General features: G+C 41.3%; 2 protein-coding genes and 1 pseudogene across 3 annotated transcripts in view; all 3 read right to left on the minus strand.

Moving 5' to 3' along the window:
• Positions 1-16,048, minus strand: part of CHL1 (cell adhesion molecule L1 like) — a 201,244-nt gene extending 185,196 nt beyond the window's left edge. Inside the window, exon 1 of the mRNA XM_086697580.1 lies at positions 15,926-16,048. The gene's annotated coding sequence lies outside the window, so the exon portion shown is untranslated. The remainder of the gene's footprint in view (positions 1-15,925) is intronic.
• LOC147583498 (uncharacterized) overlaps positions 1-16,357 on the minus strand; it is a 50,433-nt gene extending 34,076 nt beyond the window's left edge. The window contains exon 1 of one of the 2 annotated variants that reach the window (XM_086697582.1): positions 15,895-16,357. In XM_086697582.1, the coding sequence (XP_086553708.1) occupies positions 15,895-16,332 (438 nt within the window). In that variant the 5' untranslated portion in view covers positions 16,333-16,357. Of the gene's footprint in view, positions 1-15,884 lie in introns of both variants that reach the window. The other variant, XM_086697581.1, reaches the window with a different exon arrangement.
• LOC112858549 (large ribosomal subunit protein eL32-like) lies at positions 3,362-8,522 on the minus strand (annotated as a pseudogene).
• Positions 16,358-16,726: the final 369 nt, after the last annotated feature.

The raw sequence follows: 16,726 nt of genomic DNA on the forward strand, positions 1-16,726 counted from the left end.
TCTATCTGGGAAGACAGGAGTGCTAAGAAGGCAGGAACAGCAAGCTATTGGGTAAAAGGACAGGTCTCTAAGGATACAGGAAAGTAGAAGGGAATAATGAAGGCTGAGTCCGGCTGAATGTGGAAACCAAGTGTGACAGTTACTTGGCCTGCAAAGTAGTGGGGAGCGAGGGGAAATTTTCGGGAAGTAAGTGACATCATGGTCAAAGTGACAAGCGAGAAAGGGGATTTTAACAGTGACATTTAGACCTTAGTGGACAAGAATAGTTACAAAAGGCAGAAATCCAGGGAGAGGGAGGCTGTAGTGGTCTAATGATTCAAAAGCTGAACAAGGAACTATCTAGAATAGTTCATGAGAAATAAGTCTCAGTGTGTCAAGGAGAAAGGTGAAGCAGGCTTTGTGGTCAGTTAAAAGTAGAGAAAGGATGCACAGGACAGATGGAAAACTGCTAAAGCAAGACTGGCCAAGAGGTGCTCTTTGCTATAGTAAAAATGTATTTTGCTAGACCAAAAGAAACCACAGAAAAATTCTGAGGATTGCCTGTGTTTCAACAGTCCCAACAGTTTTTAATACGACTTTACAGGTTGTATCATCTAAAAACTTACATTCTCTGAACAAGGAAACATTTTATCAATGGCTAAACGATTTGTCATTGCAATACCTTAAGACAAAATCAGACAACATGAGTTCCTTTAACCTCTCTGAACAGGATTAATACCCACCTTGCTTAAGCACCTTGTTTTTATAAACGTCACATTAAATCATATCTATGTGTGTCTCTTATTTAAAGGCAATTGCCAACATTAGCAATATAGAATTAAATTCACCATACCATAGCACTTTAGAGTTACATATATTGCATTTTGCCTGCTGAAAGAGTTTTTGAAATATGACAAATATAGTGCAATACTCTGTAAGTGCTTTTGGCAAGACTGCAGGAGAAAAACATCCACTCATGTTTATCAGAAGGGTGGGATAATGTAACAGAGGTGGAAGAATAATAGTATGCATGGCTCCCAAGCACTGAGAGAAAAATGGCATGCCATAGCAGGAAGAATATGATGGGAGGGTGTGAGGAAAGACAGAAGTAGAGGCATTGAGAACACAAATTGAACCCGTATCAGGCACCGCAGTAGTTGTTCTCCATCCATTATCCGTGAGCATTTGAAGAGAAAGAAACAGCCCAAGACAGCTCCCTTGCTGTATATTCTTGACCTGCTTCTTGCTCTGCGCTCGCAAAGCACTGCAGGAAGATAGGAGAATAATGTTAGTATTTGTCACCTGTTAGTCCCCTTTCCATTACAATCCTGCTTCTGGAAGTTACAGGTAAAGAAAGGCTGAAGCCAAATGCACAATCATCATTTTGGTGCATGAAGCCTGCTTCCTTTTTTGTTAGAGGCTATGACAGATAAATAGAAGGAAACGGAGAGGCTCTTTTCCATCCCTCCTCAAGCCTAGTGCCTTGTGCAATCTAAGTAGTCAACTCCCTGTTTCCTAGCATTTGAGTTTCACCATGGCCCTTCTGACTCTGCTGGGGTACCCTTAGTTTTCCTGAGGTCAACCCACTTCCAAGATGAATGGAAAAGAGTTAGGATAAATGCAAACAGATGACAGATACAGAGCATCAGAAAAGCCCATCCCACTAAGGAATCTGAGCCTGAAGTGTCCTCACCTAACTCGCCGCACAGCCTCTCACTTCTATTCTCTCTCCGTCCAGGCACGGGGGCCTCTGGCTAGCCAAAGTTCACTCTCCTGTCACATTCCCTTCTCTCAAAGTCGTGTGTTCTCCTGTGGTTAACAGATCTAGGAAGTAGGAAGAGAAAGGAGTGTCCCTTTGGGGCACAGCGTTGTTCCACCTGTTCCATGTTTTCTTCCACTTTGGTATCAGTCATGTGGTGAGTAAATGGTATCACAGTGGGTTTAATAATTCTCTTATTAAAGAGAATTCTCTTATTACAGAGACTGGTGTTTGATTGTTTGGACTACAGTGGAAGGGAGGCTGAACCTGCTTCAGGCCTAGTCTTTACAAGAACCAACAATCTTCTAACTTGGACTTGTGGAGCTCTGAGCCTTCATGTGCGAAGTCTAATGACCTACTTGAGAGACCGGAGGAATGACCATGTGCTACATGAAAAGAAACAGAGGTCAAAGAGGGGCCCAATTGAACTCAGTTCTGCTTGAATGTGCATAACACCAGACATGCAAGTGAGGCCATCTTGGGGCCACTAGGGAAGCCCGGCCAAGCCACCATCTGAACACCATGTCACCCCGGTTGTCACCAGGTAGGTCACCACCTTAGCCCTCCCTGAGTTCCTAATCCACAAAAGCATGACCCACAAAAGCAATTTATAAAATTGATGTTTAAGTTACGGGTTAATAATGTGCCAAAAGATAACCCGACAGTGTCCCTTTACATTTTACATAAATTGCTACATAGTCACAATTCAAACTAATTTTTCATCATTTTCCCTCTTAGCTACACATAAGTCTCCAGGTACTTTTCTTCCAAACGATAAGCAACTTGTGTATTTCCCCCAAGAATCTCATATGCAAAGCACATTCCTACTGAGGTCTTAAACAGTTTAAAGCCATATGGTGAATTCCCCATGCACAATTCAACAAAAATAAATGATGAAAATAGCATGAGCTCAATTTCAGAAGTCAATGGAATGGTGATAGTATTTACAAAGCATGGCCTCCCTAAGTGATAGTAACAAAAAAAAAAATACATTATGACACGCTTGCAGTGCAAAATCTTATCTCCAAACGATAGTACCTTGGACAGTTATTAGTGCCTTGCTTCTAGAAGAACATCTTGTAAGAGGTTTGGGGAATTTAATAATCCTGTTTTGTATTTATATGTAACATTCTTAAGCAGGTCAGTATGAAAGATGATTTCACATGTTTTCAAATTAACGATTTATATACCTATAGGTGATATACCAAAATATTTTTTAGTTTAAACTACTTTGTAGTAACTTCTTAATGACTCAGGATCACACATAGAGCCATCATGATTTGAGTTGCCTTTTTCCAGCCTCTCCATTCTCCTCCCTTGCTGAGGACATGCTAGCTCTAACTTCTTTTGTCTGTGAACGAATCTGCAAAATTTCCATCATCTGTTCTAACTTGCAGTGTATATGTGTCATCCACTAAAATAAAACAGAGCGTTATGCTTATTAGAATGGTTCTAAATTAAGAGTAAGTAGTCACTGAGACAGGTCTTTCCATACGAAAATGCTTGTGGTGAATTCAGTGAATTTCGGTTGCTATGAGGCCTCTTCATTCAACTTTTAGATATTAGTTTAGGATTTAGACACTGGAGGTAGCTATTGAGTACACTTCAAATTTACTTGTCATTCTAATCACTAATTTATTTTAAATCTCTTACTCTTATCTGCAGTAGAACAACAGCATAGGGGAAAACGAGCATCGTTTTGGCAACAGGTGAGAAATGCCCTTCAGTATTTTAGGACATCTACATAGATCAAAATAAATTAGTATTGAAGAAATTTAATACAACACGCTAATTACAAATTAATGAACTGCTCTGCATAATTCCAGACCTCCATTTTTATTTTTCAGTATTTGTGGACTGGAAGTAGCTGCATCGTTACTTCAGTTTTCGACTTCATTTTTAGGATCAGTCATAAACAGCACACACCCTGGCCTGCTCTCCACCATGTGTGCACACACACGGACGACTACTCAAATAAACGTACTTCATTCATGGAACCAGTTTGAAACAACCCTAAGGACACTGGAATACAATCTTCAAAGGCAGTAAACGTGATGTGAATCCAGTTGAATAAAAACCCAGAAGCAGGCACTCCATTCCCTTCATAGGGCACAGAACCAAATGCACAGCCAAATTAGCCTCCCATTAAGGACATAGTCTGGTTTTCAGCAGAAACCATCAACCTACTCTCCACTATAAGCATCCAGTTTGTTAAACCCATTATTTAAATGAACTTGGGAAATAACAACATACACCTTTCTGTCCGTCCTCATCAGCTCTGAATTTTGAGGGGCCAAGGAAGTGGAATGCATGCTTAATTGAGGCAGTAAATACAGGGCTGTAGCAGATTGTTTTACTGTTAAATACAGTAATGAGTTTTTAATGGCTGCTGTCCAAAATTACAGTGGAGAAAAATGGTTTATTAGTAATAATAATAGCTGGCACTTTTATCTTCAAAGCACTTTACAAATATTAGCTCATTAATCCTCCAACACAGGGAGGCAGTGGTAAATGTTTCTGTCCTCAGTTTACAGCTGGTGAAACAGGAAAATAGAGGGAGTAAGCAAGTTTTCAAAAAGAGGTTTTAGGTATAGAGGTCAATTTCCAATTCAAAAGACTCATATCATTTTTGTAATAGTGTCATGATATTACTAATACAAGTACAACATGCACAGAAGCTGTTTATTCATTTTCTTTGCTGTGCAGCCTGGCATTGGGACTGGCGACCCTGATGGCCAACTGGGCTGCTCTTTCCACAATGGCTCTGCGGTTCTTGGAGGAGACACTGTGAACAGTCTCTGCACAGGAAGATTTGCTGCACATCAGCAGCACTTCAAGCTCCTTAACATGGTGGACTAGGAACTTCCAGAAGCCACTGGGCAGCATGTGCTTTGTTCTCCTGTTGCTCCCTTAACCAATGTTGGGTATTAAGATCTGGCCCTCAACTCTTCCGCACACGCTGTTATCAACATCTCTGGGGTTCCACCAGTTGCGCTTGAGTCTGACATATTGGTCTGACTGGTGCTGGATGAACTACTTGGTCCTCTTTTCATGTATTTAATTAAGTAAAATATTTTATTTTTAATTAAGCTCTATCCCCAACATGGGGCTCGAATTCACAACCCCAAGATCAAGAGTCGCAAGCTCTACCAAGTGAGCCAGCCAGGCGTCCCTCTTGGTCCTCTTTTTAATGATCTTGGGCTTCACCAGAGGTCTGAGGGCAGCCATGGTGCCAAGCAGGAGATGGCTGCTAGCTCCCCAGGCAGCTCAGAGGAAGAGAGGACTCATATCAATTTTTATACATAATTGGATGGCATTCACTGTGATGACTGCCAGCCCCTTTTTCAGGGGTTAGTGGTTAAGGTCAAATCCAGTTTATTTGAACCTGACTCACAAAAGCACACGAGTTGAATCCGAATTGCTCACTGGTGGTCCTTTAGTATTATTTCAAGCAAGTCAACTATCTTAAAAAATGCAGCCCAAATCAATTACATGCAGATGCTTCTATGCATGGAAAGGTGGTCTGTTGATACCCTTTGAAATCTAGCACCACTGAGAATTAATTGCTAGACGTTACAAAGCAAAATTGAATCAAGGTCAAAGTTAAACACCTTTATTTGGGCTTTCTATTTTTATCCATTCACTCAGATCTCCTTTATAGAAAAATAGTATCCATCTCAAATTAGCCAATAATAAAAAATAATCCAAACAGCCTATTATTCATTCTGGTGCAGTGTATAGATGTTAAAATTGTTATTATTTTTCTTTGTTTGCTTACAATTGTGGGCCATGTTACAATTTATTGCCATTGTATAATGCCTTAGATGTTTTAATCCAATGAATTCTCCACTGTGTCATCAGATACATTTTACAGAACAAGTTTAGTAAGTCTTTGGATTTATAACACAAAAATGAATATATTTCTTGAGGAGCCAAGTACTGTACTCTAGAGAGGCAGACATGGGTCCAACAAAAGCCCTACAACAAATCCATTTCCCATGTCCAAGGAAATGAGAAAAACTGTCTAGGCAAAGCAAAAAGCAAACATTTTTGCCTCTATTACACAAAAAGAAATGGGAATTCCTTATTATCTGAAAATACAAACACTGTTTATATTTTGCACATTAAAAAAAAAATAATAACATCTGTTTCTAAATACCCCAAACCAAGAAATCAAATACCTCTCAAAATCCCAAATATATTGACCATGCCTAGGATAGGGTTAATTTTTTTTTTTTTTTTTTTAATTCTAAAGCCTTAATTGACAGCTGTGAATAAAGATAGTGCCATCATGAAGATTCGTGTCATTTTAAGAAGAGTCAGGCTGCTTTATGACATGTGCCATAGTCAACTATTCCTATCTTAATCTGGGGTGGCAGATACTCACACCTTTGTCGAAATGCCAACCGTGTAATGTAATTGGTTACATGTAACAGCCAGATGCGAGGGAAGTCCATGCATATCAGTATGACAGAGCATCAGAAACATTTCTGCCAAGACAGAAGAATGGTAATGAGGGCAAGCAAAAGCTATGGGGAGGGTAAAGGTTGAATTTTACATATACTGGTGCCCAGGGACAGGAAGAGTCAGGCACCAAATGCTTTTACGACAAGACTTTGGAGAGAATACAAACATCCTCCTCTCCCAGTGTATCGCTCACATGGAAGCCCCTCACAATTAATCTGTTGCATTAAGGCTTTTGGATAGTCTTTTTAAATGCTGCCATTCCTGGGATTAAGCATGCATTTTCATGTCATACCTTAAGAAGAATCCTTTAGATCTCCTTTTCCACATGTTTAACTGAGATAATGAAGACACGGTACAGGTAAACTTGGATAAACAACAGGGACACGTGCTAGCTCTTGATGAAGACTATAGTTATAGAGGATATAATATTCTCCATAGACTATAGAGAATCCTGCTAACCAAGGGGGCACTGACACCGCACACTTGGGAAATGAAGTCCTAGAGAGAAAAGAAAGGGTAGGCAAAGGACTGAATGGTTGTGGCTCCCCCCAAAATACCTATGTTGAGATCCAAATCCCAGAGTGGTACTATTTGGAGGTATGGCCTTTGGTAGGTAATTAGGTAGTGAGGTGGAGCCCTCATGAATGGGATTCGTTCCCTGATGAGAGAGACTCCAGAGAGCTCTCTTGTCCTCCTTCAGCCATTCTTGTTGTGAAGACACAATGAAAAGTCAACCAGGAGGAAGGCCCTCACAAGAGGAAGCAGACTATGCTGGCACCCTGACCTCAGACTTCCAGTTTCCAGAAATATAGGAAATAAATTTCTCTTGTTTATAAGCCTCTCTACCTAGAGTACTTTGTTACAGCACCCTGAATTAACACAGGGTGCTGATGCTGTATGAAAGAATCAAAGGGGGTTCAAGGTAGCAGTTAGGGACTTGGGGCTGGGAATCAGACACTTCTGAGTTTCAGTCCGGATGAGTTCTGGCTCTGCCAGTTCTAAGCCATATGGGGTGACTTTGGACAAAACCCCCACAATGTCTGTGCCATCCAGCTCAAAATGGGCATTATAATAATAGTACTTCACGGGGCGTCTGGGTGCCTCAGTTGGTTAAGCATCCAACTTCGGCTCAGGTCATGATCTCACAGTTCATGGGTTCAAGCCTGCATCCGGCTCTGTGCTGACAGCTCAGAGCATGGAACCTGCTTCAGATTCTGTGTCTCCCTCTGTTGCTGCCCCTCACCCACTCATGCTCTATCTCCCCTAGTTCCTCAAAATAAATAAACCTTAAAAAAAATTTTAAGTGAAAAAAAAAAAAACAAATAATAGTACTTCACGTAAATGACTTACGCAGAGAACGCAAGATATATCATAAACATTTAACAGGTTGTAGCTATTTAAGCATCAGCCTGGCACACAGCCTTAGTCTGTCTGTAGGATAAAGCAATTATTTAATAAAAGCTTTTTAAAATGACTGGTCAATATCTCATAGGACCTATAATCAATTAACCAATCAGTCAATATATCATTGAATTAAAGAAGCTATGGAAAATCAAACCTCCTTATGTTTGGCCATGGCTACATTCTACCCTGGAATATAACTGGTTAAGATTTCATTATTTCCCCTCAACTCATTACATCCTTCGGTTTACATATTAACTTTTTAAAAAAACTCATTTATACCGTATTTTTCTTGTGTCTCAAATAAAATCTAAAAGTACTAGTGTGGGTATTGAACTGGGGTACAAATCAGGATATCTGAACCTTAATTCTGGTTTCACCACTGCCTAACCAGCTATTAGACCGTATTTGTTTGTTTATAGTTGTTTTTGTTTGTTTTTAAAACAGGCTAACGATTTATTCCTTTTTGTTGAGCACATCACTGTAAAAATCAAATAAGATGATATGGTAAAAAGAAAATCTCTAAAATACTGAAAGCACCCAAATAATGTAAGACATTAATAACTTTTCTTTTTAATAGAAATCTTCCAAAGTAATCTTCTGAACAGATGGAAATATAGTGTTGAGTATGTTAGAAAAGGTCAGTATTTACTTCTCCTTGCAATTTTGCATGTATGAGATGTGTTGTGTCCTTTGAACACATCAGCACACAAAACATCCCATAATAAGCTGATATTCTGTCCCTTTACGTTCTTTAGCAAAGGTCTTCAATGTGATGACAAACTGAACTCACAATCAATTCTAACTACATGGAATGACCAAAACAAACAAACAAACAAACAAACAAAGCCACATTTTCCTTCCTTCCTTACCTACTATTACACTGTGGATTTCGCCCCTTAGCCCCAGGAAACACAAATGCTTCCTATCAATAGGCTACCAATGCCCCCCCACCCCCCCCCCCCCGATCTATTTCCTCACCCTCTTCACTCTACTGCCACTATGCCAAAGAAGAGGGGTACCGCACCAGAGATTCAAATGTCCAGGTTACAGTGACTTTAAGCTGCTGGACTGTTATCTGAGGGTGTGTCTCCTTCGCAGGCATAATATCTGCAATCTCTAGTCTTACATTTACCACTTCAGCAAAAGCTTTTGTGAAGGAAGAACTTCTGCTAAAAATGCAAACCTGTTACCATAGAGGCTACAATAAGCCTTTTGCATTAGTGTCTGTGCTGTATCAGCTCTCATCTTGGAAAGGGGAGATTATATGCAGGGGAACGGACAAAATTGTTTGGAAGTCTGGAGGCTGCAGCTGAAACCTACCTGTGAATGGGAGCATGTCCACCTAGGGAAATGAAAGAAGGGCAAAGAAAGCAACGACCAAGGAAAGTGGGAGAAGATGGTACTGAATGCACATTTAATGGTTCTCCATTTTGTTCCACTTTTGGCAATTCAAACCTTCTCCTTCCTCATTACCCCTTGTTCCATACATTTTAAGGCTTCAAGGTGTGCTGAATGTTCTTCATTAACCTGCCAGATTCCAATCCATTCTCCACCCTCCTCCATCCTCCTCTGTGCAGAGGAAACTAGTCTCTGCAGACCAATCAGGCTCCCCTGCCGTCTGACTTCTGGTTGGTTCGGCTACTCTGAGAAAGGAGAAGATCTGCATCTCCCACTTGACCGTGGCTGGTTCTCTCCGAAAAGCCACAGGTCCTGTCTGGTGGCCTTTCCCTAGGCTACTGCTCTCACCTCCTTAGTAACTTCCCTCATCTACTGTCTCTCTCACTGGATGAGGGGCAGCTCTTCAGCAGCCCTTTTTGAGTTCTCTCAAGCCTGTCTAAAAAGATGTGGTTGCTTCTTGAAACTCCCTTCAATTAACCCCTTTGAGTATGATTTATACATAAGAAAAAAATAAAAGTAAGAACAAGAAGAGACCACGTTTTACCCAGAGAAGACACAAAACTCTGGGTCCTTTAAGACTGCCAACAGCACTCTCTGGACACTCAGGTTCAAGACTGTGAGAACGTCAAGGTTTTTAAGATAAATCAGAAATACAAATTTTTATGTAAAATCCCTGGTTTTTACATATTGGCTGAAATATTTCTTAAACACTCCTAACAAAACACATGTGTAGGCTAGGTTCAGGGTTTGGATCCTAAATAGAGTCTTCTTTAGAAAAAAAAATGTGCTTTTCATTGCAGTGTGTAATTACAACAAGGTAGAAATTCACATCTCTAGCATCCCTTTATTACACAATTATTTAGTCCTAAAAATATAATTCTCTCTCCCTTATTTGAAAACTTGAGGTAAAACACAGAAGCATCCAGACTCGAAAGTAACAGGAATCTGGATATCTGGGTCTGTTCGAAATGTATCAATCTAATCAAATCATCTAATTTCAGTAGGGCTCACTCCATTCATCTGCAAAATCAGGATAATGACTTCTTTCCTACCATCTTCACAGAGACATTTGGCTGAGAAATGAAATAATACACAGTAAATGAAAATTGCATTTGAGCTCTTCAGAGAATAAAGTGCTGTTTAAACCAAAGGGATTAGTAAGAAAAACCTCAGAGGTTTGCCAAAGCTTTTTTTTTTTTTTTCTTTTTCAAACACATTTCACAACACCAAGGCCAACATGCCTCAGGCCAACATGATGTTAAAGAATGTCTACCCCAATCTATGTTGGTGGTACTCAACCCCAAGTTACATTACCATCACCAAAAGCTTTCAAAAATCCACAAGTCTTAGTCATCATCCCCAGGGATGCTGATGGGATTCATCTGGGCTGGTAGTTTTACAAAGATCTCCAGGTGATTCTCATTTCAGTCAAGCCTGAGAACCAGAACTCTTAGAATCTTTGAAGTATGTGGAACAACCACTATTAGTCTATGTGTGCATAATTGATGTAAGTATCAACAGTTTTCCATTTGATTGTGCCATGATGATGGTTCACACTGATTCATATACATAGGTATACACGCACATCTCTGTATCTTTATCCATTCATAAACTGAATATGGAATAGATGGATAATAATAATTATAATTAAAAGCCAGAATTCATTGAGTGCTTAATAAGTTCTACTAAACTGTCTATATAGATTGCCCCACATAATGTTCATAATAACACACACAAGCTGGGCATGTATATTAACCTCCATCTCATAGAAGAAATCAGTGTTAGATTAAAATGACTTAGCCAAGGCCACATACCAAGGAGTTAGCAGACTGTGATTTTGAACCCAGGCAGCCTGATTACTATAGCCAGTGCATTTAACCACCACACCAGTTTGCTTCCTTCCCACTGTGCCACACAATATAAGGTTTATGAGATGCATAAAATGGAACGTATTCCCTCAAGAAAGTTAAGATCTGAGAAGGGAATTTTGATGCACACTAAAATTCACAGCTGAATAGCAAAGTGTTCTATCCCAAACCCTGGAGTCGGGGAGAGTTAGATTAGAAGATGGGCAGATGATGGATTTGCTGAGCTCCTACTTTGCAACTATGGTGAAAATGAGATGCAACAGAAGGGAGAATGATTATGATCACCAGGAAAAGAAACTCTGGTCAAAGAACAGAGCACATGTCTATAACTGTCAAACTCAGTACATTTATTATTATCATCATCTGCTAGTATCACTCAGATTGGATATTTATACCTTCTTCAATTTACCTATATTGCCAGTTCAAGCAACAAACCACAATTTTGGAAGAATTCATCTCAGTTCAAATTCTATCTCTGATTCTTCTTGAAAAATTGTGTATAAATACACATAAACACACACACACACACACTCCTAATAATCTGACTTCTGAAGAGATAAACAAGTTGTAATCTTTTGGTAGGAACAAACTATTATGAAAATTAAAATAACATTTTTTACACAAGATTTTACAAACTGAAAACAATATGCATTCTCTTTGTATTTTCATTATCTAAACACAATAGGAAGGTAAGCAGGATCATTTTTTATCCACAATACATAAAATCTCAATTAGTTATGGTCTATTTGTGCAGTGACTAAAAACATTCGTTAACAAAACAGAATTTTCTAGTTTACTGGATAAATATACCAGAGGAAATTGCAGAATAATGTTAGGTTGCCAAGCAACCACAGCTCTACTCCCTCTTGTTTGTGATCAATCCAACTCATTCATCAAGCTTCCTATCCCAGTGCTAGAGAATTCCGACCAATTTGTTTCTTGGGGAAATTATAGTGACTTTCGGTAACACAATAACACTTTTATTCTCAGAAGATAAACTTAGATGTTCTTTCGATCAAAGGGATGTGTTAATTCATTATTCTCTACATGGTGCTAATGAGAAAGCTATAATTAACTAACTACACTATTGCGACACACATAAAATAAACTGCAGTAATTAGTAATGTTTAAGGTGTTAACCAGCCTCCAAAATTAGAAAATACAGAATCTTTCCTCCAATAAAGATGTAGAGAAAGGAGAAAGCACCATATCTAATTAAATTGGGAATTGTTTCCATTCTCCCTTTCACCCCAAACAGGGGGAGAGGCATAGTCGCTAAAATGTGAGAGATTTCACTTCAATAGCAGAGAAAATGGCTCAATGCCAATCCTACTTGTAGGTAGACATAAAATGCTGGCGAATAATGTAATCTTTTCTTTGAAAGAATGCTTAGCACAATATTTTTCCAGGAATGAATAGAAAGAATATTATGCTTTCACTCATTAGCTATGTTAACTTAGCATATTGTATGTAAATCACCATAATAATTGCATTCTCTTCAGACTAAATTAGTTAGTTACAATGAAGCTGTAATCAAAATGTTCATAATTGAAAATATAGTATTCTAGGTCTCGGTTTGAAAAAGTAACAAGCAACACTGATTGAATCAGATAATACAGCACATCATTGAAAACACCCTTAGTATGGAGACAACTCCCTCCTCTAGCTTATACCTTTGCATGTCAATTAGCTTCCCAAATTCAGGACTCAGTACCTCCACATGTGTCATGATTTTCCACGTTACCCTTTGTCTTTGGCCAAACTTAAGCTATCCATATGCATCACTGCTTAGATTTTTAGGGGAAAATACAAAACAGTGAAAAGCCAAATTTTGGTTTCTACAATGTATTAGGCTCCATGGCACTGCTGGCTGTCATAAATCAAAGGGCAAAATAATTTCCAACAAATGAAACATTTAATGCCAAGGCGCCAGGGAAACAATATGTAAATGATCACATGAATTTCAGGCAAGCTGTCACACTAATTCCTCAAGGTACCTTTTAAAGATGACATATTCACGGTGAAGAAGAGGGTGTTGTCATGCAAAAGTCAAACTTAAAGCAATACTCTACTATCTGAACTGATACTCACAAGGCTTCCTGACACTCATTCCTTCAAATCTGATGACATTCAACCCCCTCTATTACTTAATTTTCTTTTATGAGATTAAAAAAAAAAAAAAAAAAACTAGTAGAATTGTAAATCAATCTTGATCACTACTCTTACTTAATTCTCCCTAAAAAAAGCAATCAGCCTAATTATTTCAACAAAGCAATTTTAGGTCAAAGAACCTATCTTCAAAATATTCAAAAGTAAACTATAGTTTATCCAGCAAATATTTTCCAAGGTGAGGTCTATTTTATAAAATCATAAGGAACTTGGGGATGGGGACATCTGTCCGGTTTTACTTCCTTCAGATCCACCAAGACATGCCTACATTTTAACAAGTAAGTGATATTTTTAAAATGTATTTAGAGCTAATTCAGTAAATGGGATTAATTAACTCAAAGGTAATAAACATATTATGCACAATATCAAATCCTGTCAGTCTCACAATTAGGTTCATGGAATGTTTTGCTCATCACTGGATTAGTTAGACCACCTAATAAAACCATGAGGTAGCAATAAACACCTGCAGCTTTTTCTTTTTTAAGGAACACATCTGTAAGTATAGATGCAACAGAGCAGAAACTGAAAAAAAAACATGTATTAATCATGATAGTCCTACTCTTCTACAGTGATGTGGTAAACACTTGCCCAGAAAGAGATTTTTAATGAACTGCCATAGCCAGTACTCACACTTGCCAAGAAATAACTATTTGTCTCTATTTATTCACTGACAATATTCAGGTGCTTGTGAGGAACGACTACACACTGTGCTCTGCCATTACTAGAAGTAAATCCACTGCAGCACTTGAGGCCATAAAAAAGGAAGCTGGGTTATACACTAGACTCTAGAACCAAGTTAAATTATGAAAGCCAGAAGCTGGTCCATCACAAGAGACTGGAATTAAGACAAACCCAACTAGAACATCAGCCTATGAAAGAGGAAATGGAATCTTACACACAAGCTCTAGAATAAACTCTTTCTTTTCCTTGTCACTAAAAGTTTCCCCAAATAGCTTTCTAAGCTTTTCTTTCCAACAACGTCTGACAAGCCATCTTGACCAGCAGTTGGTCACTTTGTATATTCCAATCTGCTGCACTCCAGAGCTACGCAGGTAGTTGCACGGGGCAGAAATATTTAATATCTGTCGGTATCCTCCAAAATTAGAAAACACAGTACTTTGTCTTAAATAAAGATGCGGAGAAATAAGAATGCACCCTATCTAAATAAATTGAAGATTAATTAATAATAACAGTAACCCCATCATAACTAAACCAAGGTGCTTATTAAGCATTAAACACTAGGCTAAACTATCTTCTTGGATTATCTCATTGCAGTCCTGCAAAAACCCAAAAAGTAACGTATTGATATTTTCGTTACTATTTAAAAGGGGAAACCGAGGCCTGGAGGAGTTAAATGGCTCGTCCAAAATCACACATCACAGACGTTGGAGCTGGAATTGGAACCCACCTGGGCGCCGCCAGAGACTCTGCCTTCCGTGAGCCCAGGTGGATCACCAGTTGCCCACCTCCGCGCGCACGCGCACATGCCACCCACCCACTCCCCCACACCCCCCTCTCACCACGGGCGTTCCAGAGAGCGCGCCGTCACGCACGCGCGTGCCCAGGCGGCCACTTGCCGGCCCTTGGGGGGGGGGGGTGCCCTCAAAAGGTTCTCCAGGGCGGGGCTGAACCCCAGCGCCCCTCGCTTAGCCCCGCTGTGCCACTAGACACCTGCCCTCCGCCGCTCGCCTTCCACCCCATCCCCTGCCCGCCTTCTCGCTGACAGCCGGACCCCCACCCCGCGTTCGCCCCAGGGCGCGGCTCGGAGCGTGGGTACCTGGGCCCGCGCGGCAGCGGCTTCTTTGGCCCTCAGGTTTTCGCTGGAATTCCAAAGTGCGGCTCCCACAGCGAGCAAGAGGAATGGGAATGAAGGGGCCGGCGTCCCCCAGCCTCTCAGCTTCCCGGCTCCAATCCCTGCTCTCCAAATTAATCACTTTCTCCCTCCCTACGCATACTCTCAAAAGAAAAAAAAAAAAAAAAAAGAAAAAGAAAGAAAGAAAGAAAAAGAAAAAAATGAGAGAGAGAGAGGCACAAAGAGGAAGAAGGGACCATCCGTGACTGGCATCTCTAGCTCCACCGGCTCAGCTACCAGGGAGCCATGGCAACCACGCCCCCGGCCTGGCTTCTAGCCCCCACGGTGGTCTGGGGAGGTGGAAGTCCTGAACCTCCCGGCTTTCTTGCCCCCCTTAACCCTGCTGTCCACAGAGCTCCCTTTCCAAGCTGGCGGCGTATACAGAACCCCAACCAGTACCTGGGATTCTCCCCTGAGAATGGGATCAAGATAGGGGCAGAATGGGGTGCGGAAGAGAGCAAATGCTCTACGACCCTAGAGATGGTCCGGGTCAGGGGGGAGTGAGACCAGGATTGATCCCAAACCCAGCTAGACCGCCGACCCCCTACTGGAAAGAGAGGGCTGCAATCTCTGGGAGGGTCTGGAATCCTCTCCAGAGGATAGGGAGCACTGAAGGGAGGAGGGTTGGAAGAAAGACCGAGGGTCAACCTACCCGTAACCAGGAGGAGAAAGTGGGAGCCGGAGGATTCGCGGACCCGGTTCACTCTATCCGAATAACCCAGAGCTGTGTTGGAATACAGCCTCAGCCACCAGGGGGCGGGGCTGGGAAAGGGGGTGTCTCTTCCCGGGTTAGGGCTGAGGGACCTCGGGCCACCCCACTTTTAGGCAAGGATGAAGCCCAGATTGCGCACCATTTCCTACCCACAGTGAGTTGACCCCTCCCAGGCGCAAACCCTTAATCCGCCTTCCATCACGCCCAGAGAGTTGACTACCCGGCGAACTGGGAGAACCCGCAGGGCTAGCAAAACAGATGCAAATTAACCCCCACCTAGGCACACCTGAGCGTTCGGCCTTAGCTCGGTTCCGTACCTTCCCTCGGGGAAACTTCTCCCCCAAGCTGCCTTGCTGCGGGAGAGAGACGTGCAGGGTCCAACAGCTCCTAGCGGATCCAAGGGAGTTTCTTGCCGGCTGCTCGCTGCTGATCCACACGCGAGTCTGCCCGCGGAGATCCTGCCGGGCCCCGCCCGCTGCTGGCAGTGGCCGCGAGAACGCAGGACCTGTTCTGGCTTGCGCTGGGATCCACGCCCTCCGGGCAGAGGCTGGCTAGCGCCTCTCCTCTCTCCCTCGGTTCTGCTTCGCCACCCCTCACCCACGCCGCCTATTTTCCCTCCCTTAGCACACTCCCTTGGGACAGGGAGAGCTACAGGCTTAAGACTTTGTATTCCATGCTGAAAAGCAAGGGACGAAGCCAAAACTTCGCTCGTCGTTTTCAACATTTATGGTCAAAAGAGGTAGGATCGCTGTCCCTTTTATCTGCAAAAAAGAATTTAAAAAAAAAAAAAAAAAAGCCCTCCCCCTCCCGATGGTTTCACTCAGTACATATTCTAGACACGGGTCGCCAGTCTGGTTTTCCCTCATCGCTGCATGTTGGAAGGGTGTGGTGCCATGTACCTATTAAAAATATTCTTTTTGCTTTCCTGCCCCATTTATAGGTGTGATGGGGCTTCCTATTTAATTTGCAAAAGATGCTACTACAGTAAGCTGCCAAATTATTACATACATAAATTTGGGCACCTTTCACTGTTAACCACTTTTAAAATTTTTGTCTTAATACCTATGGTCTGTATTTTTACCACATTATTCCGTAAAGTTTTTTTCGTACCTATTCTG

The sequence above is a fragment of the Puma concolor genome, chromosome A2 (assembly GCF_028749965.1).
Source record: "Puma concolor isolate L17-30 chromosome A2, mPumCon1.1.hap2, whole genome shotgun sequence".
Lineage (NCBI taxonomy): Eukaryota > Metazoa > Chordata > Mammalia > Carnivora > Felidae > Puma > Puma concolor.